The sequence below is a fragment of the Erinaceus europaeus genome, chromosome 4 (assembly GCF_950295315.1).
Source record: "Erinaceus europaeus chromosome 4, mEriEur2.1, whole genome shotgun sequence".
In the NCBI taxonomy this organism is placed as follows: domain Eukaryota; kingdom Metazoa; phylum Chordata; class Mammalia; order Eulipotyphla; family Erinaceidae; genus Erinaceus; species Erinaceus europaeus.
This window is the reverse complement of record NC_080165.1, coordinates 9,066,938-9,092,558: the sequence shown is the minus strand read 5'-3', so window position 1 is coordinate 9,092,558 and position 25,621 is coordinate 9,066,938. Positions and strand designations below refer to the sequence as shown.

Sequence of the window (25,621 nt, the reverse complement as noted above, 5' to 3'; positions counted from 1 at the left end):
TTTGTTAAGGAGTAGGAGAGGAGCAAGACTTGCAAGTCACCAGAAACCATGAATGTGTCTCAGGACCACCACCGAGTGGTGTGAGGCACTAGGCTCCAGCTGATCATTCTCAAACCACAAGAGACAGGACTTGACCTGTATCTGTTTCTGAGATAACCTGAACAGGTCACTTGAGCTTTTGGACCTAGTTCTCCAATTCCAAATGGCAGTTTAAGATTCTCCTCACAGGTAGACTAACATAAACTCAAACTTTCTAACGCATGAGACTTTGCTAGACAGGACAAGTTGGCTATGATTTCATAAGAAATTAAATTAAGTATTCATTCAGCCCCAAAAGGTTTAAAAATAAAGACTGAATTTTATGTTCTGTCTACAGCTCAAACTGAATTGAAAAAAACAAGGATATTTGATGAAAGACATGAAGTCAACATCACTTACAAAAAAAAAAGTTTACTGTTTGCTAAAGTTAATACAAATTTGCATGTTTCCTGAAGCTTCTAACTTTTCTCCTGCCCTTGGATCCATCATTTATCTCTCTTCCAGAAGTTATTGTATTTCCTCTGCTTCTCTCTTCTTCTTTCCTCCTTGCTATCTAGGATTGATTCCATATTTAAAAAAAAAAACTTCAATCTGGAATGAACCTTAAACATCTGAATCACTCATGTATTTGACAAGCTTGAAACCAAGATCTGAAGAAGTGATTTATAAAAGGTCCCTATGCTATCTTTCTTTCTTTCTTTCTTTTTCCAGTTCTTATTTTCTGGCTGAATTTGACCTAGTTTTAGATATCTGAGTCCCCCCCTACCCCAAAATTTCTCAGCTTAAAGTCTTTCTAATAGGTTCAAAGAATCCATATTTAATTAGGCACAGAATGGTAGCCCCCTTCTTCAAAGGGTGATTATGGGCTACAGAAAAGAAGAAAAACATCCCTGTACATACAATCCCATTCTTGGCGCTGCCACTGAGCTCAAAGTCTTCCTCAAATAATTAACTCACAAGGTTGGGTTACCTTTGGGAACATAAGTGGAGGGAGGGACTTCAAGGGACTCCAGGTGCTCGGGGTGAGAAAAGATGGTAGTGCCAGGGGAAGGCGAGTTCGTGCTGGAGGAGGAAAGGAATGTCCCACAGATGTTGTCTGCCTCCTTGGTCCCTGGCTTGATCACCACGAGGTTCTGACTCCGACAGTCTGTGTATGCTTTGCATTTCATCACACTAGAAGGCACATCAGAGAAGGTACCCCGAGCACACTGCCTGCAGCGCACGTCCTCGAACACCGTCCCTTTCTTCCGCACGCCCCACCCCACAGGACACGCCGTATGGGGGGCGCAGGTACCGTTAGACTGGAACGTGCCAGGCGGGCAAGTGCATTCTCGGTCAGTCAAGGCAGCACAAGGTAATTTCTCAATCATTGGCCAAGGGCATGGCTGGCTACAGTCATGGCATTTCTCTATGCCGTTCTCATGCCTGGTGAAGGTCCCCATGGGGCAACGGCTGCAGACACGCAGGCTGGTGTTGGTACAGTGCTCAGATACATAGGTTCCTGCTGGACATTTGTCACAGGTTAGGACCTGGCCGGTGGCACGGTCAACATGATGGTATTTGCCAATAAGATTTGGAGACTTCTGCTCGGGCTGAGCTGTGATGGAGCTGAGGAATCCCAGCTGAAAGAAATGAAAAAGAAGAGAGGGGAGGAACAAAAGTCAGTGGAATATCACCTTGGAACAGAAGGCAAAAAGGGGGGAAAAGGTGGCAATCGGAACCCCCACCACCACCATTTCTTTTTATATATATATATATATATATATATATATATATTTTTTTTTTTTTATTTAAGAAAGGATTAATTAACAAAACCATAAGGTAGGAGGGGTACAACTCCACACAATTCCCACCACCCAATCTCCATAACCCACACCCTCCCCTGATAGCTTTCCCATTCTCTAGCCCTCTGGGAGCATGGACCCAGGGTCATTGTGGGAAGGTCTGGCTTCTGTAATTGCTTCCCCGCTGAACATGGGCGTTGACTGGTCGGTCCATGCTCCCAGTCTGCCTCTCTCTTTCCCTAGTAGGGTGTGTCTCTGGGGAAGCTGAGCTCCAGGACACACTGGTGGGGTCTTCAATCCAGGGAAGCCTGGCCAGCATCCTGGTGGCATCTGGAACCCACCATCACCATTTCTATCAAAGATGAATTCCCAGTTCCGCGCCCTCTTTAGGCCACTGCGATGAAACAACAGAAAAGGAGAGGTCCTGGACTGATTCCATCCTAGGGCCTCTCTGAAGCTTTCATTGTGTTGCCTAACCTCTGACTCAGTTTCCTTGTTTTCCTGCTATAAAATGACGCTGACTGTCCCTTTGAATGGATTATAAAACTCAGCCGAGGGTCTGGGAAGTGGCTTATGTCTTCCAGAGTGAGGTCTTTGGTTCTGTCCATGTGGCTTAGCACTAAGACATCTACTAAGGTGGATAGGATCCCACAAACAGCGGAGCAGTGCTCTGATGTCTCTCTTCCTCTCTCCCTCCCTCCCTCCCTCACTCTCCCTCTCCCTCACCTCCCCCTTTTTCTTTTCTTACGAAGTCAACTAGGGAGTTGGGCAGTAGCACAGCGGGTTAAGCGCATGTGACACAAAGTGCAAGGACTGGTGTAAGGATCCCGGTTCCCCACCTGCAGGGGAGTCGCTTCACAGGCGGTGAAGCAGGTCTGCAGGTGTCTATCTGTCTCTCCCCCTCTCTGTCTTCCCCTCCTCTCTCCATTTCTCTCTGTCCTATCTAACAACAACGACATCAATAACAACAACAAACTACAGCAACAATAAAAAAAAAAAGACAAAGGCAACAAAGGGGGAAATAAATAATTTTTTTTAAAAAGTCAACTAAAGCATTCAACAGGTAGAACATAAGACTTATATATGTAAAAAAAAAAAAAAAAGACTTATATATGTGATACAGATAATGGAATCATAATCTAATTTTTTTCTCTCTCTCTCAGTATCAATATATATCACATAGGAAATTCTTTAATTGATTGAGAAATTCATTGAGAATATAATGAGAATACTTGATAGCTTATCCTAATGTAAGGACTTCATTTGTATCTAGCTTCTAAGTACCCAGTTTGGGAAAGCTGTGGCTGTGTAAATACTCGAACGACGGGTTATTCCACCTGTCCACATTAAATGGAGGCAGGGACTCTATCAGATGATGTGGTCAGAGAGTGTCACACCAGTGCACCGTAGAGCAGATCCTGCTCCCCACCTGGGCAGTTAGCCATACACACAACCAGAAAGCGGGAAGACAGCAGTGCCCTGTGTGCCAGGGGCACAGGGAAGGGTCATGCTTGACTTCCTACAGTCTCCCCTGTCTTCTGAGTGTGTGTGTGGTGGGGGCGGGGGGGTTCTCGGTTCTGTATCACTGAACACAAAGCCCACCCACCTCTAACCTACACACTGTGCCCATATTTTTTCCCTACTCATGAAGTGGATTTTTCAGTTCTTAGTTCATTTCAAATCACTGGTCAAGTTTCTAATTAAAGCAAAGCTCAGTTCTTTAGTAAGTAACCCACTTCACACAAAGTGACTCTAAAAATGGAACTTTGAATTACCTCATGCTCCAAGAGACAGAGTCAGCGAATAACAACATCAATCTGGTCTGAGCACAAGAAATGAGATCTGTGCTAGAAACCAAATACTGTGATCTCATTGGACAAGCAAGTCGTGGGAAGACCTACTATGTGTACAAGTTACCATGCCACAGACTGACAAAAGAACCTTCTAAACTCGAACCCAGCTCCAATTCAGTTTATCTTCCATTTCAGGAGGGACAGGAAGAATTGCTTTAGTAATTGCATCATTGGAATTGAGATTACTGATCAGAAGGAGAAAGACAAGAGTCCTGTGAAATGGAACTTCTAGAAGTGTTTTGGAGCATGTCTGGATGATAGAGAAGCAAGACCTACCTCTCTGGGCACAGAAAATCAGAGGGATGAAATGAGAGTTCCAGAGCAAGCATTGCCAAGTAAAAAGAAGCTCAGGCCAGTAATTACAAAGCATATGGAGTTCTACCTCAACATGCCACACAGCGGATCATAAACTTGGAAAGCCTAACAGAAAAGGCAATGAGAAATCATTACATGAGAGGATGGAGTGGGGAAGAAAACAGATACATTTACGAATAAAAATCTATTTGACTGGAGAGTGGAAAGGGGATACTAGAAGAGAAAAATCCCTTTCGTAATGGAAAAATGAAGGTGGGACTAGGGGGGGTGATTTCGACTAGTGTAATGGTTGCAGAAAAAAAGATTTTTGAGCAACTGGATTTGGTGCGTGTTTGCCTATGGAAGGGAAAAGGGTATGGAATTCCCGGTAGTTAAGTTGGACTCGGGAGAGCATAGAACACAGTTCTCAGGGCTGCCAATGAGCAACAATGATGCACCTAATGTTCTTTGGGCAGGGGAAGTGAGGTCCTCACATCTGTCTCTGCCTCAAACACATTTCCAATTTACCAGTTTGCTGAGGGAGTTTCCGTTCCCTAAACAAGTTTGAAAATTGCTGAGCTAGAGGAAACTCTAAGATCTCTTCCAATTCCAAAGCAAACAGCTAAACCCATATGACTGAAAAGCTGAAGGTACTACTCTGAAGGGCTCAATCTTAAATGAAAGTCTGACAAGAGGAAAAGGCGGTAACATCATTTATTTCTTTACAGAAACACAGAGGTGGCACCTGAGAAACATTACTTTCTAAGACCTTTCAATCACTGAGCTTAGAGCTAAACTGGTTGTGGGGCGGGAGGTAGCACAGCAGGTTAAGTGCACAAGGCATAAAACACAAGGACTGGCACAAAGATCCCAGTTTGATCTCCCAGCTCCCCACCCACAGGGGGGTCACTTCACAAGCGGTGAAGCAGTTCTGCAGGTGTCTTTCTCCTCCTCTCTCTCTCTCCCTCCTCTCAATTTCTCACCTTCCTATCCAACAACAACAAAGGCAACAAAAATAGAAAAAGAAAATGGCCTCTAGGAGCAGTGGATTCGTAGTGCAGGCACCAAGCCCCAATAATAACCCTGGAGACAAAAAAAAAAAAAGAACTAAATAAGTTGCTACCCTCTTGTTTCTAAGATGATTAGCACTATGTGAAAAAGTGAAGCAATAGGTAATGGAGTAGATGAACTTCAAAACTTTTTGGAAAAACATGCTTTATGAATTACCAAAACGAGCAAACAAAACCAAATTTATCTGATACCTAAAAATATAATGTTATAGAAAACATCTGAACCAAGAGACTCAGCTAGAAGTACAAGAGTAGTGACAGTCAGAAAACCTAATGTCTGATGTCCTACCTATCAAGATACTCCATTTTTTCATTGTGCAAAGGTGGAGAAATTAAATCAGAGCTTTATTTTACCAAAGACTCAAGCCTCAAATGCAACAACAGAACTACCTAGAAGGATTTCTGAAAAAAATCAATAGCCACTGGTAGAGTATGAATCAATATGCCAACACCCATGTTCAGCAGAGAAGCCATTACAGAAGCCAGAATTCCCACTTTCTGCTCCCCATAAAAAAATTTTGGTCCACCTGAAGAGAGGCTGCTGGGTCATCCTACTCTGCCACTAGAGGTCCTGAAATTAGAGCAGCCTAGAATGTTCCCAGTTGTGACCATGAAACTGTGAGCTCAGACTGACAGGGACTCAGAGGTCACACAGGCTCCTGTGCTAAATAGGAATATATATGGGCCCCTAGGTTAGACCAATAGGGTAAACAGTTCATTTTATTCATAAATTTTCTTCAAGTTTGGAAGCTACTCTCTACCCTAATACAACTTTCTAGCCATAGTTTCAATTCTGACACCATCATCCCCAACAATACTTTTGTCCACCTCCATGTTAGCTGTCAAACTCAAGCAAAAACTCATACAGTCATGAGCCCCTAGGAATATGCCTAAAATAGACTTCTTAGCTTCACCCTAAGATTCCTATTCTCATCTGCGCTATTCCTACTTTTTGGTTCCTGTTCATCAATCATTGTGTCCTGCTTTATATCTTACTGCCTTTCGGCCACCAAGGTGAAGATGCTACTGTGATTCCATCCTGACTTCCCTGGGCAGACGACCTCACCAGTGTGTCCTGGAACCCCACCTCCCCAGAGCCCTGTCCACTAGGGAAAGATAGAAACAGGTTGGGGGTATGGTTCCACCTGCCAATGTCCATGTCCAACAGAGAAGGAATTAAAGAAGCCAGAACTCCCACCTTCTGCACCCCAAAAAGGATTTTGGTCCACATTCCCAGAGGGGAAGAAATAATAGGGTAAGATGACCAGATGGCTTTGAGCTCCAACTCTGTCAGGACCTGGAGAAAGAAGAGGAGAAAAAAGACATTCGGAAGTAATAATAGATATAGTTATTACTTAGAAAGGAAGAGAAGACAGGACCATATTGGGGAGTGGGAGTAAATATGTATATAAATATAGACAAACAGTTGTAGAAATAATAGTCAGTTCTTTTTTTTTTTTAAGATTTTATTTATTGATTCATGAGAAATGATAGGAGAGAGAGAAAGAACCAGACATCACTCTGGTACATGTGCTGCCATGGAATGAACTTAGGACCTCATGCTTGAGAGTCCAATGCCTTATTCACCGCGCCACCTCCTGGACCACAAAATAATACTCAGTTCATATCTGCAGCCGTGTGATGACTGCTGTGGCCTTTAATGGAGGGAGTGGGGATAGAGAACTCTGGTGGCAGGAAGGGGCAGAATTACACCCATTTTGATTTTTTAAATCAATACTTTAACTAATAAAATTTTAAAGAAAGAAAGAATTATGATCCATACTCCCAAAAAGGGAGAAGTGATAGGGGGCTCTGAACTCCAACTTTATTAGGACCTGGAGAGAGAAGAGGAAAAAATGAAAGACATTCTGAAGTAGCAATAGGTGCAGATCTGCAGGTGTCTGTCTCTCCCCCCCCCCCGTCTTCTCCTCCTCTCTCCATTTCTCGCTGCCCTATCCAACAATAACGACAGCAATAACAACAATAACTATGACAACGATAAACAGTAAGGGCAACAAAAGGGGGAAAAATAGCCCCCAGGAGCAGTGGATTCATAGTGCAGGTACCAAGCCTCAGCAATAACCCTAGAGAAAAAAAAAAAAAGGAAGAGAAGGCAAAACCATAGAAAAAGGGGGGGGGGGGCAAATATATATAAATACAGACAGTTGTAGAAATAATAGCCTATATCTGTGACCTTGAGAGAACTACTGTAGCCACAGAACTCTGGTGGTGGGAATGGTGCCAAATTACACCCCTGCTGTCTCTGAATTTTGTAAATCAGTATTAGTCACTAATAAATTAAAAAAAAAAAAAAAACCAGTAGCCTCAATTTCATCACCTGAGATCACTATAGGTCTGCAGTGGGACCAGAAATTTGCTTTTAAAAACAAACAAACAAATAAAAACTTTATAAATAATTATGATGCCCAGTCAACTTTTCAACTTGACCTAAAGCATGGCCTCTCGGACTCACCTCCAATTCTGAAAAAGACTTCAGCGATACAGTGAGGGTCTGAGCTCCTTCTTCCAACTCTTAACCAACCTGACAGTTTTTACTGCTTTTCTTTTCTCCTTCCTGCATGCACTCCTTTCTTTCTTTGTCTCTTCGTTCTTCTTCCTTCTTCTTCTCTCTCTCTCTTTGGAGCTGGAACATCACCCATACGCTCTCTCACTGCTTCTTGGCTTCTTGATTGATTTTTGCAAGCAGATAAGACAGATCATATCACTAACTAAAAATCTCTGCTCACAATCACCTATCTCCAGAGATACTATTGATGTGAAGCACATCTTTCAGACCCCTTATTGAATGTCTATATGTGATAGATCTATGCACACATATTTTAAATCCACTTTCAGTTGCTTTTGGCTTTGCAAACAAAGATGTTTATAGATGTAAAGGAAGAAGCTGGGTGGTGGCACATCTGGTTGAGCAAACATTATAATGCACAAAGACCAGGGTTCGAGACCCTGGTCCTCACCTGCAGGGGGAGAGCTTTGTGAGTGGTGAAGCAGGGCTGCAGGTGTCTCTCTCTCTCTCCATCGCCCCCTTCCCGCTCAATTTCTGGCTGTCTCTATCCAATAAATAAATAAAGACAATAATTTTTTTAAATAGATCTTAAGGGAATAAGCCATAAATTCTGCTCTGTGATTTGTCTCTGTTTACTAAAACTATATCACTAAAATCTCTTCATATTAGAAATAAAGACTACTTCAGTCTTTAACTTATTTATTTATTTATTTATTTATTATTGGATAGAGACAGAGATAGAATTGAGGGGATAGAGAGGGAGAGAGAATTGAGGGGATAGAAAGGGAGAGAGACAGAGAGATACCTGCAGCCTTATTTCGCCACTTGTGAAGCTTTTCCCCTGCAGGTGGGGACTAGGAGCTTGAACCTGGGTCCTTGTGCACTGTAATGTGTGCACTCAACCAGGTGCACCACCACCTGGCCTTAAGACCACTTCAATTTTTACTGCCATCAGGGCTTCGTCAACTTTATGGATATAGGATATAGTGATCCTTCCCAAGGGGAACCTGCAGATGGTTTCTCTGTCAGTACACTGGTGTACACGTGCATTTTTCTATATTCTATATACCCGACTTTCCCCTAGTTTCTCCTTCCTTCTCTTCCCATACCATATGACAGATACAACCATGTTGTTCTCAGTCTACTAGAAACACTTTCCTCAAGGATAATAATAATAAGAAGAAGAATGAATATTCCCAGACAACCTACAACATGGAACTTCTTATTCCATGCCCCTTCTCACTAACATATGGACTATTTGTGTATTTTTAGGCATCAGGAGGACCAGTTCTGCAATAAAAATATCATGCAGTAAAGATAAGGAGAAGAGTAGACTTCTCTTCTTGCCCAGACTGTACCTTAAGCTCAGTTAGAAACCTTGTTTCACTTGCTTGTAAAGGTAGCAAATGAAGACTGGTTTATACCGAACTCAGAACCTTCCAGGGCTCTGTAGTTGCTTGTCAAGTCTAACTTTCTCCACAACACCTCAAACCCTGCTCCTAGGCACCCAGAGCCCAAACAGATGACTAGACTTTTCACCACGTTTCCTATTTCTGTTCAGCTTTGTGTCTAATTACGTATGTGCACTGAGAGCCTCTGCAGTGTATATATTTATCTTCTTCTAATGATTACAAGCAACCCAAGGTCAGGAACAACTACATACATTGCATTTCCTCTCACTCTTAATGCTGAAGATCGTGGAAATTATCCACAAAGCTCTGAGCCAGGTTCAGCAAACTAAATGTCTTCATGTCACTTGACCTCGTAAATTAAGTAGGACCGAAACCCCATTCATCCATTTAGTTTCTGCCTACAGCTGATATGTCTGCCACGCCAACAGCAGAGTCAAATAGTTGCCAAAAGATTATCTGACCCATAAACTCTACATATTTATTACCGAGCCTGTTATAGAAAATGAATTCTTTTAGCTGAACAATCAAAGGAAATGTCAAAAAATGTCGGGACCCCCAAGTTCACCCACAGAAACTCTCAGAACTCTTCAGACATCTAGCATTGAGTACTGAGACCTCAGCTGCCTTTCCTGACACCCACTTCAACTCACACATCAGATCTGATCCTTTTATCCCTGGCCTCAAACTCCCAGTTGCCTCCCACATGACTGGGACAAGAAGCAGAAGCTTTCACAGAGAAGGCACTTCCTCTTAAAGGCCAGGTCTCTCTTTCACTCCCCAACTTCAATGGTTTAATAATCATTCCTAGTTGTCTTTTTTCTCCTGTGTGACTACCATAATTCTGTAGCTACACATCTCTCTAGTGTGTTTTTATCTCTGGATCACAAGCTCCATGCAGCAGTGTACTCTTTATACTGATGGTATCCAACTCTTCAAGGGCAGCATCTAATCTAGGGAATACTTAACAAGTGTTTGTTGACTACATGAATGAAGGAATTTGCAGGCCACAAATAACTACAGGAGGCTTTGTGCAGATAGTACAGTGGTTATGTAAAAGACTTTTTATGCCTGAGGGTCTATAGAGTCCCAGGTTCAGTCCCTGGTACCACCATAAGCCAGAGCTCTGACAACAGTTTTTAAAAAGAGAGAGGATAGTTATTATAAGCAGCAAATTGAAGGACGGCAGTGGAGTAGGATGCTGGTTATGTGCACAGATATAAAACCAAGTGTGAGAACATCAAAATGTCTTCACTCTGTGGCCACAATAATTCAAGAGGTAAAGAAAGCAATGTAAGGACAGATAGTTATTTTTCACCTCCAAACACCCAGAGGAGATATATATATATATATATCTTATACAAGAGTTATGTTCAGCACAATTCCATTCCCCTAACTTTATTTTAAAAAGAAAAAAAAAGGATTACATTAACTTGGTGTTTAGAATAAAATAACTAGTATGAGATTATCATCTAGAAATTATCTGAATTCCACCCTGGTTTAAATTGTAGTTGTAGGGAGTCTGGGTGGTAGTGCAACGGGTTAAGCACACGTGGCGCAAAGTGCAAGGACTGGCATAAGGATCCAGGTTTGAGCCCCCGGCTCCCCACCTGCAAGGGAGTCGCTTCACAGGCGGTGAAGCAGGTCTGTAGGTGTCTGGCTTTCTCCCCCCCCCCCCCCGTCTTCCCCTCCTCTCTCCATTTCTCTCTGTCCTATCCAACAACAACGACATCAACAATAATAACTACAACAACAATAAATACAAGGGCAACACAAAGGAAATAATAAAAAAATAAAAATAAATAAATCAACTGTAGTTGTTTGAAATATTTCATTCCTCTGAGTCACTCATCTTATCACCGATAATACACAATAAATAGAGAAATAAATAAAATGTAAACAAACCACCCCAAACCATAGACGACTGGGTAACACTATAAATACTCGGGAGTCAAGGGCAGAGCCCATGCTGCTGGCACAGCTCAGCTGGACAGTCCGCACACTGTGCTCTGTGATGTGAGTGGCCCAGGTCTGACGCCAGCTCCTGCTGCACTGAAGGAAAGGTTAGTGTTGCGGCCTCTTTCAAGCTCTTTCTCTACCTTAAATCGTTAAACAAATTACATGAAACATAGAGCCCCAGGGGGCCAGGCAGTAGTGCACCTGGTTAAGTGCACACATTACAGTGCACAAGGACCCAGGTTCAAGCCCCTGGTCTCTACCTGCAGGGGGAAGCTTTACACTGGGTGAAGCAAGGCTGCAGGTGTCTCTCTCTGTATCTTTCCCTCTCTATCTCCCCCCCTCCTCTATATTTCTCTCTATCGCTATCTAATAAATTAATAAAATATTTTGAAAATGTCGCTTCCTTAAAAAAATAGAGCCCCAAACAAAGCTAGTCTCAAACTGATACGGCCAGCTATGAAGGTTTCCGACTCCTCCGTACTCACCACACACACGCCCTGGTGTCACGTCCACTCTAGGGCAGAGAGAGACCTGACTGGACAAGTCCAGAAGCACTTGGAGACGCAAATACGTCAGAAGATTGATAAAATTTTTATGTTAACAGTTCTTTTCCCATGAGCTCATCCCCACATGGGGGGGGAGATAATCTCTGCAGACAAATACAGCCTGTGTTATTCTTGTGGACTATCATATTCCAAAATTGTAATGGGATTTGGGCAAATTCAAAGCAGCAATAAAGCTGTCTATTCATAATGGACCAGCAGGAAGACTACTGACTTTGCAGTACAATCTTTTCATGTTCAGTTAACTGCACTATGTCATGTAAAGGAGAGAGACACATAGGAAAAGGGAAGCCGGAGCACAGCTCAGCTCTAGCGCAATGCAGTGGTTCTTAAACCTGGAAGCTTAGAGCCGCAGGCACGAGAGTCTTCTGCATAACCGTCATACAGTTTCCCCTGTCCCATTAACTAGTATTTTAAGAGGCATATCAGGTACTGTGGATTCACAGCAAAGATAAAGCAAGGAAGTTATTCCTGAGATCGTGACACTAAAAAAAAAAAAAAAAAAAAAATCGAATGAAAAAGCAATAACCCTACACACACACACAGACACACAGACACACACACACACAGAGACACATACAGACACACACAGAGACACACACATACACAGAGATACATACAGACACACACACAAAGACACACACAGACACACATTGACACAGACACACACACAGACACACACACACACTAATTTCTGATGATTTTCTTTTGCAAGTGGCATTACATTAATAAGACAATGACTGCCAGGAGTTCTTTAGATGTAAGAAAAGAAACGAAGTGGAAAGTTCCAAGGTTAAAGCGTCTACAAATCACTGCTTCCTGGTTATATTATATAATTTCAGTAGCTTTTCTATTTCCTAGTATCCTCGGACTTAAATAAGCCTTCTGTTGCTAGGGCAAACAGAAAGGACTGCAGTGAAAGATAATTATGCAGATAATGCCATGACTACAAAGTGCTGCTCGGAGGGCTAGGAGACACGCTCAGGGGACAGCGGGAAGAGGAAGGGAAGCAGGCAGGACTTCACTCAGATACTGTCTTGCAAAGTGTGGCTGGCATTCAGTCCCTGAGTCACAGACCTTCATTCGTCAGTCCCAACCAACAACAAGAAGTCAAGTTATAAACAAGAAGATGGCCGAGCTTTAGGGGGAAACCCACCTCTGTGCTCACTAAGCATTTCTAAGGTCCTTATGTAAACCGAGGCAGAACCAGTATCATCAGCCAGAGCAGTAAGTCCAACACGAAAGGATAAAGAAAACCTATTTTAGTTTGGAAGGTACGCCGAGCGGGCCAAGCTCTAAGAGGTTCCAGCTGAGGGATTCTGGCCAGTGACTCAACGTGTATCAGTCTCCTCATTAGTTTAATAAGATAAAGCTAATACGTACTCTCCTGAGATTGTTTTCTGTATTGTCAACTTCATCAGGCAGTGGCGCACCCGGTTAAGAGGCTTCTCGTTGGGACTCAGTGCCTGCATTATGAATCCACTGCACCTGACAGTCATTTTTTTCCTTTTTTTTTTTTTCACTTTTTTATTGGATAGGACAGACAGAAATTTATAGAGAAGGGGAGACAGGGAGAGAGAGACACCTGCAGACCTGCTTTGCTGTTTGTGACGCTTTATCCTTACAGGTGAGGAGCTGGGGGCTCAAACCTGGTTCCTTGCCCGGGTTCCTGTCCTTAGTGCTTTGCACTTAACCGGGCACACCACCGCCTGGCCCGCTCAACTTGTCACTTTATTTTAGCTTCATTGCTTTGTGACTGGATAACCTTTTAAACCACTTCCAATAGAAAGGCAAACATGCAATTCCTTGAAATGTATGATTTAAAGAAGTTACAATCCTGAAATACATCCCACTAGTCTTTTTTTTTTTTTTGCCTCCAGGGTTATGGTATGGTTAGGGGGCTTAGCACCAGCACTACAAATCCACTGCTACCGGAGGCCATTTTTTCTATGTTATTGGAGAGGCCAGAGAGAAATAGAGAGAGCAAGGGAGGACAGAGAGGGCGAGAGAAAGACACCTGCAGACCTGTTTCACCATTTGTGAGGCGACCCCTCCCCCGCAGGCGGGGAGGTAGGGGCTTGAACCCGGATCTTTGCGTGGGTCTTTCAGCTTCCTACTATGTGTGCTTAACCCAGTGGCCACTGCCCACCCCACCCCCCCACCACTCACCCTAGAACATACCACAATAGAAAAATATACAAAGGGTATAGCAATGAATTCAAAACACACAAGGGTCAGCTGGCATTCCAAAACCAACTTAAAGTATAAAAACATATAGCAAAGGGGGGGAAAAAAGCACAAGCAGTAAAGGATCTGCTATTTAAAAAAATACACTTTAGGGAGTCGAGCGATAGCGCAGCAGGTTAAGCACACGTGGCACAAAGCGCAAGGACCCGCATAAGGATCCCGGTTCGAGCCCCCAGCTCCCCACCTGCAGGGGGACCGCTTCACAAGTGGTGAAGCAGGTCTGTAGGTGTCTGTCTCTCCCCTTCTCCGTCTTCCCCTCCTCTCTCCATTTCTCTCTGTCCTACCCAACAACAACAGTAACAATAACAATGGAAAAAAATGGTCTCCAAGAGCAGTGGACTCATAGTGCAGGCACCAAGCCCCAGTGATAATCCTGGAGGCAACAATAATGACAGCAACCACAAACAACAAGGGCAACAAAAGGGGAAAAAAAAATAGCCTCCAGGAGCAGTGGATTCATAGTGCAGGCACTGAGCCTGTGATAACCCTGGAGGCAAAAATAATAATAATAAACGAGACTATTAACGAACATCTTAGGTGACACAGACAAGGTGTATGACTGTCCTATAGAACACACACTTTGTTCTTAGGATAAACATGACACTAGTATCCAGAAAAGTCAACAAACTCAACATGAAAACGATCAAATAACAGTTCAAAATAATCTGAATAATCTAGCTAGGCCATCTGTATAGAGATCCATTTCTGACTATGAAAACAATAGTCAACCCCACCTGCAAGGGAGTCACTTCACAAGCGGTAAAGCAGGTCTGCAGGTGTCTGTCTTTCTTTCCTCCCTCCCCTGTCAATTTCTCCCTGTCCTGTCCAACAACAACAGCAACAATAACAATGGAAAAAAATGGTCTCCAAGAGCAGTGGACTCATAGTGCAGGCACCAAGCCCCAGTGATAATCCTGGAGGCAAAATAAATATTTTTTTAATTTAAAAAAGAAAACAAAAGTCAACAGAAATGATGTTCTGAGGCACACAAAAGGAAACCGTGTTTAAGAATATCAGTCTAGATTTTTGTGTTATTCAACCTAATATTAAAGAGTGAGTGGAGTAACTCTCGTAGGAAGGTGTTAGCTGTGTTATGCTCAAGATCAAGGTTGAGCTATGCCCTCACTACACTAAAGGAACCTTCAGTGCTGTGGTAATATTTCCTCTCTTCCTTAGCTCTGTCACTGAAAAAGCTGACCCAGGGGAGTGAAGTAAATGAATAAATAAGAGTATAAAAACATCTGCCATGCATACATAATAAAATTCTTTAAAATATAAAGATTTACCCTATTCTCAACTGACAACATCTCCCCAGACAACATTTTTAGTCCACCTGCATGTTAGCTATCAGGCTCAGGCAAAAATTACTGTCAGAGGCCCCTCAGAACATACCTAAATTAGACTGCCTAGCTTCTTACCATCGAAAGGTCCCTAATTTTATCTGTTCTAGTCTTACCTTTGAGTTCCTATTTGTCCTGCTTTACATCTTACTGCCTTTCAGTCACTAAGCTGCAGACGCTACTATGACTCCATTCTGACTTCCCTGGGCAGACCACCTCACCAATGTGTCCTGCGACCTCACCTCCCCAGAGCCCTGCCCCACTAGGGAAAGACAGAAACAGTCTGGGGGGATGGATCCACCTGCCAATGTTCGTGTGCAGCAGAGAAGCAATTACACAAACAAGACCTCCCACCTTCTGCACCTCAAAAAGAATGTTGGTCCATACTCCCAGAGGGATAAAGAATAAAGAAGCTTCCCACAGAGGGGATGGAACACGGAACTCTGGTGGTTGAAACTGTACAGAATTCTACCCTTACTGACTTACAATCTTGTCAATCATTATTACATCATTAATAAATTCTTTTAAATAAAGATTCAGTGCAAATGTGGCTAACAAATTCCATTGAACAGCTAAGACAGATTGTTGTATGCTTTACATTGGGTTCTAGTTCTCCCCTGCCAAGAGAATTAGATCAGGCCTGCTAATTTCGTGGCCCGCTTGGCCCCGCCCCAAGGAAACCCGCCAGAGTTCCAGAGTTGCAGAGGAAGAGTTAGAGAGGGTTCCTGAGTTCCAGAGTAAGAGAGAGTGCTTGCGCCGCCGCAAAGAGACAGCGGAGTTCTGTTTGGTGATTAGTTTGTCTTAGTTTATGAATCGTTGTTCCTGAATAAAGAAATACAGCTTCCCTGCCCAGCCGTTGTCTCTGCGTCTCTATTACCCGCCCGTGAAGCTAACCCGGCTAGAGCCTACGAATTTTAACAACAACAGAGGACATCAGTAATTATAAAAGTAACTGCCGCATGGGTACATCTGTGGCATCTATAGTAATGACTGAAGCGCAAGTAGGCACAACCAGGAAACCTTAAATTTCAATGACAAGCTCCAGTGTTGTCAGACTTTAGGGTAAACGACACATTCCGAGGCTGCCGAGTACACTCTGAAGTCATTCACTCTTTCTAAAGCCCATCTGGCAGTATGTAGAGTCATAAAACCAGTCATTCATTTCCTGTGGCCCAGCAATAGAGAATACACCTGAGGGAAACAACCAGAAGGACAAACAGCAACTGACTGGCACAAAGCCAACGGCTCTGGTGCTGCCTGTAAGGAGAGCACAGTCACATCAGCGCAAACTTTCAGTGACGGGGTAGGTAGAATCACTCACAGTTGCCAAGAGGGACAGAGGTGGTTAAAAAATGACAGTCACTCTGCACTATTCCAGCCCTTAGGTCCATGACTGGTCAACAATTTGTTTGGCTTTGTATGTTAACTCTCTTTTCAGCCACCAGGTTCCAGGTGCTAACAGGATGCTGACCAGACTTCCTTGGACAGACCACCCCACCATTATGTCCTGGAGCTCCTCTTCCCCAGAGCCCTTCCCCACTAGGGAAAGAGAGAGACGGGTGTTCGTAGTATGGATCCACCTGTCAATGCCCATGTTCAGCAGGGAAGCAATGACAGAAGTCAGACCTTTCACCTTCTGCGTCCCACAGTGACCCTGGGTCCATACTCCCAGAGGGTTAAAGAATAGGAAAGCTATCAGGGGAGGGGATGCGATATGGAGTTCTGGTGGTGGGAATTGTGCAAAGCTGTACCCCACTTATCCTATGGTTTTGTCAATGTTTCCTTTTTATAAATAAATTCTTTTTTTTAAAAATGGCAGTAGCATCAAGCCTCCGGCTCCCTACCTGCAGGGGAGTCGCTTCACAGGTGGTGAAGCAGGTCTGCAGGTGTCTGTCTTTCTCTCCCACTGTCTTCCCCTCCCCTCTCCATTTCTCTCTGTCCTGTCCAACAATGACAATAACAATAAGAACAACAAGGTCGTCAAAAGTGGGAAAAATAGCCTCCAGGGGCAGTGGATTCATACTGCAGGCACCGATAACCCCGGAGGCAAAAATAATGATGATGATGATGATGATGGCAATCACAAAGACAGAATTGCCATGAATCACAAATACCTATTCATTCTGACTGCCACTTTCCCAAAATCATCATCTCTACCCTAAACTGGGCTCTGTCTGCATTCCTCCTTCTCTTCACCACAGAGTGGCCAGAATGATCTTAAAAAAAAAAAAATTAAAAATCAAAGTCATGTGATAGGGGACTGCTCATCATCTTGGAGAAGGTTGAATGGAGAATTGACCTTACCCTGTGCACCCCAAGCTAGGAAATGTACACACTAAGAGGGATCCAGGCCTTCAGAAGTAACAGAAAAGCAAGAAATGGATCGATAATAACCAGTTAAATTGTGCTGGGAGCCTGTCACCATTTGTCTTTGAATCATTCTCTCCCTTCTGAACCCTCCCACCACTTCTAATCCTAATTAAACTTTGGCTTTTCCTCAAAGGTTCTTTAAGAAGCCAGAATTTGGGGGCTGGGTGGTGGCACACCTGGTTAAGCACACATAATACACACAAGGATCTGGGTTCAAGCCCCCGGCTCCCCACCTGCAGGGGGAGACCTCACAAGCTATGGAGAAATCTGCTGGTGTCTATTTTTTCTCTCTTCCTCTCTTTCTTCCCTTCCCCTCTCAATTTCTCTCTGTCCTATCCAATAAAATGGGGGGAAAGGGATAGGCCTTTGGGAGCTGTGGATTCATAGTGCTAGCCCAGAGCCTCAAAAATAACCCTGGAGGCAAATAAACAACAACAAAAAGAAGACAGAATTTTCCTTTTCCAGAATCGATGGTAAGACTTTTTCTCAACTTTCTCTTCATCCTTCTTGTCTACTAGAGGGCTACAATTTGTCTAGAAATATGTTCCAAAGCTGGTTTAGGAAAGAGCTGTAGGTTGCCACAATAAACCATACAAAACACATCACCTCAGGACTGGGTGGTGGCGCACCTGATTGAGCGCACACGTTACAATGTGCAAGGACCTGGGTTCAAGGCCCCAGTTCCCACCTGCAGGAGGAAAGCTTTGTGAGTGATGAAGCAGTGTTGCAGGTGTCTCTGTCTCTCTTCTTCTCTCTCTCCCCCTCTCTTGTCAATTTATGGCTGTCTCTATCCAATAAATAAAGATCCCCCCCCAAAAAAAAAACATCATCACCTGTAGGAAGATCAAAATCTTGAAGGTATACCAATTTCTAAGAGACCTGAAATGAAAAGTTAACAGAGAAGACACTAACAACAGCTAGCACAAAAGTCCGTGCACTTGTCCACAACACATAATCAGGCTGAGGGAAAAAAACAAAACTAAAAGGCTCTCAGATTCTTTGAATAAATGAATAGAAATTTCATTGCTAAGCAGAATCCTTGTCATCCTATTACTCACTAAGCAAATATTTTTCAAAATGACCTAGGTAGCAGGAAAGCAAAGCTTCTACCCCCTATTTATAACACTTTTAATTTGGAAGAGTATCTTTCCATCTTAACCATGGAGTCACTACCCGTCAGGGTCACACACCATAGGAAAACACTTGCCAGGGACTCCGCGCACCCCCGCTTCAATCCAAACACATACACAGAAATTGTCCTTACTTAAAGCCAGCCATTTGGAAAGAATTTCCCAGTACCATCCTTTAACAGAACCACTCACCAGGATGGAGAGAAAATGTTTAACTCTCAATAAAAATCATGCCTCTCACTGGCAATGAAATTCCAATAAACATAGCTTTATCATCCCCTACCCACAACTTGGCAGAGAGAACACTGTTTACGAAGCCACTGTGACCTAGATTTGAATCCTCTCTCTAGCACTAAAAGGGGTTGCTGCTATTACCTTCGGGACTTGTAAGATTTACCGAGCTCACTTGGAGAAGGTATCCAGCACAATATAAGTGGTGAGCACTAAGCAAAAATTAAAAATAAATAAATAAATAAAAAGCTCTATTAATATCAACATCAGTGACTAATAAGAGCAGCCATTCCTATTCCTTCCTTTGGAGCTGTCTACGTGCCCTCTTGAAGCCATGACTGCTCTCATTTGATCTTGGACTCGGGAACACACACATTTCTCCTCCCAAAGCAAATTTACAAATGGCTCTGAGTGGCTAAACCATCAAGGCATTCTGTCAGTAGATGAGCATATGGAAAATTATGTAAAGATCTGGGAACGAGTCTTATTGTGGCTTAGCGTACTAAGCACTGTCTTCATGTTTTGCTTGTCTTTTAGCTTAAAGTAAAGAGGTGTACTTTTCAAATACTCTAAAAAAGTGGGTCTGTCGCTAAGAACACTCTGTACCTCCTGGGCCCTGTCCTGTTCTACTTTGCTTGAGGTCCCTCTGAGTTTCACTTTTCTATCATTGCAAATATCTGTGACATCCAAGGCCAAGAAACTGGTATGTGGGGGAAATTGTCAGATAGCCAGAATCCAGGGGTAATGAATCATTCTTGGCAGCCATTCCTCATCCTAAAGTGGTACCCTCAAGAAAAGTAAGAGCACTGTTCCCAACTCCCCACTGCCCCAAGCACATTCTGACACCTGCTAGGTTCCTGTAGGTTACAACCCGAGCACACGCTCTTCTCTGCTTGAACTCAGGTAAGAACAGCTGGTGTTTGGAGAGCCAGGTGCCAGCAGGTAAGCCAACTTAGGATTCCTATTATCTTTTAGTATTTGACAAACACAAACAATGAACAAGCCCAGTATTTATTCATGATCTTGCCTTTCTTCCTTTAAAATAAAAAAAAAGTAAAAAAAGTCAAAGCTCAGCAACAAAGCCAAGAGTCTTGCTAATGGATTCTAAGGACCGACTTGTCTCCTATTATGACTTCAGTCTTCATTCGGTCAAACAGATACACGTCTGCCTCTGACGGTCCAGACTGAGTCTGCTCCAAGTAGTCATCAGGAACATGTCCAAAGGCTATGAGATACTACGGACTCCTCTTGTCACAGAAGAGCAGCAAGGATTGCCAGGAAGTTGCTGGTGACTTGGCACCACCAGGATTTGCCAGCCTTGTTTGGGGGAAGCGGGCCAGCTGAGTTTTAGTGCTTACTGGAATGGAGCTTTGCAGTTTGCGCAAGGAAAAGCCACTCAATTCGCACTGGTCGCTGAACAGTCTGATGATGCATCTTGGCCATTTCTCAGCTTCAACAACAACAAAACACGTAATCAAGTTGACTCAAGTCAATTCTACTTTTCAATGCTTTATGAACATGAAACCCATTTGCATCCTGATGAAGGGCTCATCAAAGAGGCTTTAGCTCGTCTTCACAGACATCGGAATGAAGGGTAAAGTCGAAGCGGCAGGTCTCAGGTGTGGGAAGTTCACAGACCTCCTGCTAGTCTCTACATAACCCTATCCAATAAACTCCCTGGAGAAAGAAAGGGGTCTTCTGAGCTCCTGTGGCACAATCGGTTAGCGCATGGTACTTATACAGAAAGGGGTCTTCCACAAATGTTCCTGGAAAATCTGGGATTAACTGGGTTGACCCTGTTCCACTTGCTAGACGTGATCCTGCTTTCGCCATGCTGATCAGCCAGCCGTCAGATCTATATCTATTTCGCTCTGTTGCTTTCCCCTCAAGTGAAGGAAATACGCACTCTACAACAGTTTTCTATTTTGTTGTTCTGGTTTGCTCATGAATTTTCTTTTGCTTGTTTTGAAGTGGACATGAGCAAATTCAGTCACATGCATTTAGAAGGGATTCAAGTGAGCATCTTGATCTCAACTTAAAGATTTTGACAACAGGGAGGGGAGATGCATGGACCAAGTCAGCATTCTAGTACTTCTAACGAGGCCACTTTCCCACTAGTCTACTTTAAGACTAAAACGCGAGAGAACTTCCTTTCTTTGCCTACCAGGCTAAGATCAAAGTTTTGTCAACTCTTTCAGATTTTTTAATCATTCACAGTTTTTTGATTACTTTCAGTAATGCATCCACTCATTTCATATGAAGGAGTGAAACTCAAATCATTTCTACTAATGGCCGTGTAATAGGCATTTACGTTCTACTATATAGTATATACAGTGTGCCTGAGGCAAAACTCAAACCCTAATTTGTCCCAGTGGTTATTATGAAATCATCTATCTAAGAGCAGAAATTCAATGTGGATTTATGAAACTGAAAAAATTAGTCATTTCTCCATTCTTGGCTAACACTCGCTATTTTCTAGGTGAAAACAAAGTTAAATAAGTCCTTTGAACAAACGTCCCATCTGGAAAACCTCACAAGACGCAGAAGAGTGCTTTCCACAACTTCAGACCTTCTTTCCTTATCAACAAGTAAGGCTCCTATCTCTTCAGCTGCTCCACTGGCAACATTCTATCTCTTCAGCTGTTCCACCAGCAACATTCTATCTGCCCAGTCTAAACAAGCTCCCTGAGGGCAAGACGAATCTTTGAGTGTGTTGCTTCCAACTGCAAACGCTTCTAGGACATTCCTCAAAAGTGGCATAACCTAAACATCTTGTTTATCTTATCTCCAGACTTCTGACCTGGAACGCGTAACACTTAGCCTTTCAGTTTGTGATTTATGTTCCAGGACCCTGTAGATGCCTGACCTCATCAGAAGCCAAAGGGCAAGCAGCAAGCATACTGTTCGTCCAAAGACACTTATGAAATTCTCTAATGTTCTGCAAGAAACCAAATCGTCTTAACTTTCCCCCAATGAGCCTGCTCTGTTGTGACATTTCATCATCTAGCAATCTGGCATTGTGAAACAGGCAGATGTAGCACAAAAGAGAGGGAGAACTTAAACTGAGGAGTTAGGTAGTCCTCAGTTCTGGCCCTAGGACCATCACCCCTGAACTGTGCACCCCAAAACAAACTAGGAAAGTCTCTGCATTCCACATAATCTACCAGATTTATCAGAGGAATAAGGATTCTTGTAATGGAAAACATCTTGATAGTGCTTCTTAAGCTCTACTCTAACTTTTATTATTTTGTTTTTAAATAGTCACACTTAGATTCTCGGGTGTTCAGGTGCAAATCCAGCCCACAAGTTTTAGGTTAACTGAGTTGAATGATTTAGGAAAAGGAGCTGGGGGTGAGGGGATCAGCATGCAGTTCAGCGGCAGCATACTCTACATGAATGAGCCCTGAGGGCATCAAAAATCAAATTAAATTAAAATATATAAGTAAGGAAATGTATAAAAAATAAGAGGCTAAAAAAAAGAAAAATGGAAAAGGATTCTCAAATGACCAAACCAAGCCACACTGTGACTACATCAAGCTCTTACTCTAAGCCCCATCTCAAGATAAAATGAAAGGAATATTGCACTGATTTAAGACTAACTGGGAATGGGACAAAGAACAGAGCTAGAGGCCAGTGCTTGGGGAAAAACAGATCCAAAAATGGAGGCCAAGGAAACATTTCTAACTCCCTTGACATTAGGATCAACAAATCAAATCAACTTAGAGAAGATTCTCTCCACAGCATGAGTGCTAGCAACACACACACATACACACACACACACCACTGCTCTATTACACTTGTTTCAGAGATGCAAGTCTTGATTTTGCCACTACTACAAATGAGGCTGAGGCTTGTCTCTTTATAAATGCTAACAGCACCAAACTTTTCTCTCAATCTCTTTCTCTCTCTCTCTCTCTCTGTTCTCCTTAAAACCCACTCACACAGGAACCAGTGTCTGTAGGATGAATTCCCAGGCCATAGCAACTGCAGTGTCCTGGGATCTGAGCAGATCTTGGCTGACCAAGCATGGAGCCCTTTTGGGGAAGGAGACAGTAAGCCTGTCTACCTGTCTGTCTGTCTGTCTCTCTCTCTCTCTCTCTCTCTCTCTCCCTCTCTCTCTCAACAGCCCATGAAAATAGGCTCTTGTTTGATTTACTAGCTAAGAAGCTCCAATCCCCCCAGCTGAGACAAAAAGGCATGAAAAGCTTAAGGCAGCTCCAGGGTTGGATCTCAAATTTTTCTTCCTCCTCATGCCTACCAATCTCCCACTGACATTTATACAGAATGGGGAAGGGTTTGGGCACGTTGAGTACAAGTTTGGGGGTCAAGGGTAGTTTCAGGTTTTTGAACAGGTAAGGGACAGACGAGTAGCTAATGGGGCATGCCCTGGAGCTGAATGCCTCAGAGGCTAAAGAATCCTGCCCCACCCTGCATGAAAGCCAGCAGGTCAGAAGCCGAAGCGCCAAGTAAACGATCAGAGATTCATCTTTCTTTTTGTAGATGTGTGTGTGTGTGTGTGTGTGTGTGTGTGTGTGTGTGTGTGTGTGTGTGTCTGCTCCCCGCCCCCAACTCCAGTACCAGAGCACAGGCTGGCCCAGAGCTGGATCTTGGCAGCTGAGGGCGAGTCTAAGGGTTCTTATTTGGCATGCGGAAAGTGGGATCCACCAGATGAATGGGGAAATGGGGACTTGTAGGTGGCCCTAACGTGGTACGGACGCACCCCGGGGTGCCCAGGGTCCGGAGCTCAGCAGTGCCACTCTCACTGCAGTAGCATCCCGACATGACACTGCAGCTTCAACAAAGCGGGCGGCCAGGGCCAGCCTCTCCCCTCTCCACACCCCACACCGCAGCCCCAACCTCCCAGCAGGTGGAAGGGCCTGCTGCCTCTGAGGTGGGGTGGGGGTGTTGAGGGTCTGGGAAAGGAAAAAAAAAATAAAAGCGCTAAAATGTGCAGAAAGCCGGTGGACCAACCCAGAACGTCTCCTCCAGCGCCGCCAGGCTGCAGATTCTCCAGGGTCCCCTAGTCCCACCTAAGCAAGACCCCCAGCCCCCCCCCCCCGGGATCACAGACCTCCGTCCGCCGAGTGGCCTTTCCTCGCAAGCCACCCCCACCCCACCCCACCTCTCCAGCCCGCGCAGCGCCCCCAAGCTCCCCCGGGAGCCCGCCCCTCTCCTGGAGGTCTGCGCCTTCTGCCCAGCGCGGTGGCCACCCCCCAACCAGTGTCTCCCCCACCCCACCCCACCCCAAAAAAATCTCTTAGCCCCCCAACTCTCACCAGCAGGAAAGAGCCCGCGACCATCGCGGCTCTGGAAGCCATGCGGCTGCAGGAGGCGAGGGCGGCCGGGCCGCTCGCAGGGGTCCCCATGTCGGGGCGCGGGGCGTGCAGGGGTGCGCAGCCCGGCAGCTGGAGTGGGCGGCCGCGTGTGCCCAGCGCCGCATCCACCGCCGCGTCCCGGGCCCGGAGCCCATCTACCTCCAGCGGCCCATGTGCACTGCGGCGGCCGGGCTCGGGGAGGCGGGGAGACCCGGCTCGGAGGAGGCTCAGCACCTGCCCAGCCGCTCGAGCGCACCGGCAGGGCCGGGCAGCGGCCGCCGCGCCCCCGTGCTGCGCCCCGAGAGCCGCTGCGCAGAGCCGGGCGGGCGGGCTGCGGGCGGCACCGCCGCGGAAGCGCGGCCCATAGCGAAGCCTGCAGCCGCCGCCGCGACCCTCCTCCTCCTCCGCCTCCGCCGCCGCCGCCGCCGCACCGCCCGCCGGGGACCGAGTGTGCCGGCCGCCCGGCCGCGGGAACACACGTGGTGGCGCCCGAGGGGCGGGCCAGCGGCTCTTTGTGATGTCAGCCGGCGGGAGGCCGGGCTCTTTGTGCGCCTCTGCCCGGCCAGGCGCAGCCCCCGGCCCGGGAGGGCGAGGAAAGGGGGCCCCTTGGCGTCGGCCGGAGAAACTGCAGCCGCTTCTCCAGCCCGGGAAGCCCTGCGGCGTCAGGCTCGCGCGCTCCTCGCCGCCACACGTTTCTTTTCCTTTTGATTTTCTTGATGTACCTACTGGAGATCGAGACATCCAGAAATCGAGAGAGAAGGGGTGGGGCTGGGGGGGGTGACAAAGACGGAGAGAGGCAGAGAGAGGCACCTGCAGCCCTGCTTCACCATTCACAAAGCTTCCCCCCTGCAGGTGAGGAACAGAGGCTCGAACCCAGGTTTTCTGAACATAGGAACGTGCGCTCAAACAGGTGCGCCACCACCCGGCTTTTTCTTTTAATCCTTTTATTTTTTTCTGTGAGTTAGAGAGACAGGGAGACACCTGCAGCACTGCTTCACCACTCATAAAGCTTCCCCCCTGCAGGTGGGGACCAGAAGCTAGAACCCAGGTCGTGGTAATATGTGGGCTTAACCAGGTTCGCCACCACCTGCCCCCTAAATTTTATTTAGTTATTACTGGATAGAGACAGAGTAGCTGAGAGGGGAGGAGGAGATAGGGAAAGAAACAAGAGACACCTGCAGCTCTGCTTCACCATTTGTGAAGCTTCCGCCTGCAGGTGGGGGCCGGGGCTTGAACGCGGGTCCTTGCTCACTGTAATGTGTGCGCTTAGCCAGGTGCGACGCCGCGTGGGCCCCACAAATTTCATCTTTCTTGTAACACACACTAAGTAAATGATTTGTGTGGCGGATACCTTCCTGTTGATTCTAGTATATGTATTTTAAAAAATTACACACACAAACACAGCTAGGGGCCGGGTGGTGGTGCAACTCTTGAATGCACATGTTACAATGCTCAAGGACCCGGGTTCAAACCCCCGGCCCCCACCTGCA

General features: G+C 45.1%; 1 protein-coding gene across 1 annotated transcript in view; it reads right to left on the bottom strand.

Annotated features, from left to right (window-relative positions):
- The window catches only part of TNFRSF21 (TNF receptor superfamily member 21), a 79,336-nt gene extending 54,807 nt beyond the window's left edge, over positions 1-24,529 (bottom strand). Inside the window, exons 1-2 of the mRNA XM_007517839.3 lie at positions 24,093-24,529; positions 1,010-1,661 (exon numbers count right to left, since the gene is read on the bottom strand). Coding sequence (XP_007517901.1) covers positions 1,010-1,661; positions 24,093-24,182 — 742 coding nt within the window. The 5' untranslated portion in view covers positions 24,183-24,529. The remainder of the gene's footprint in view (positions 1-1,009; positions 1,662-24,092) is intronic.
- Positions 24,530-25,621: the final 1,092 nt, after the last annotated feature.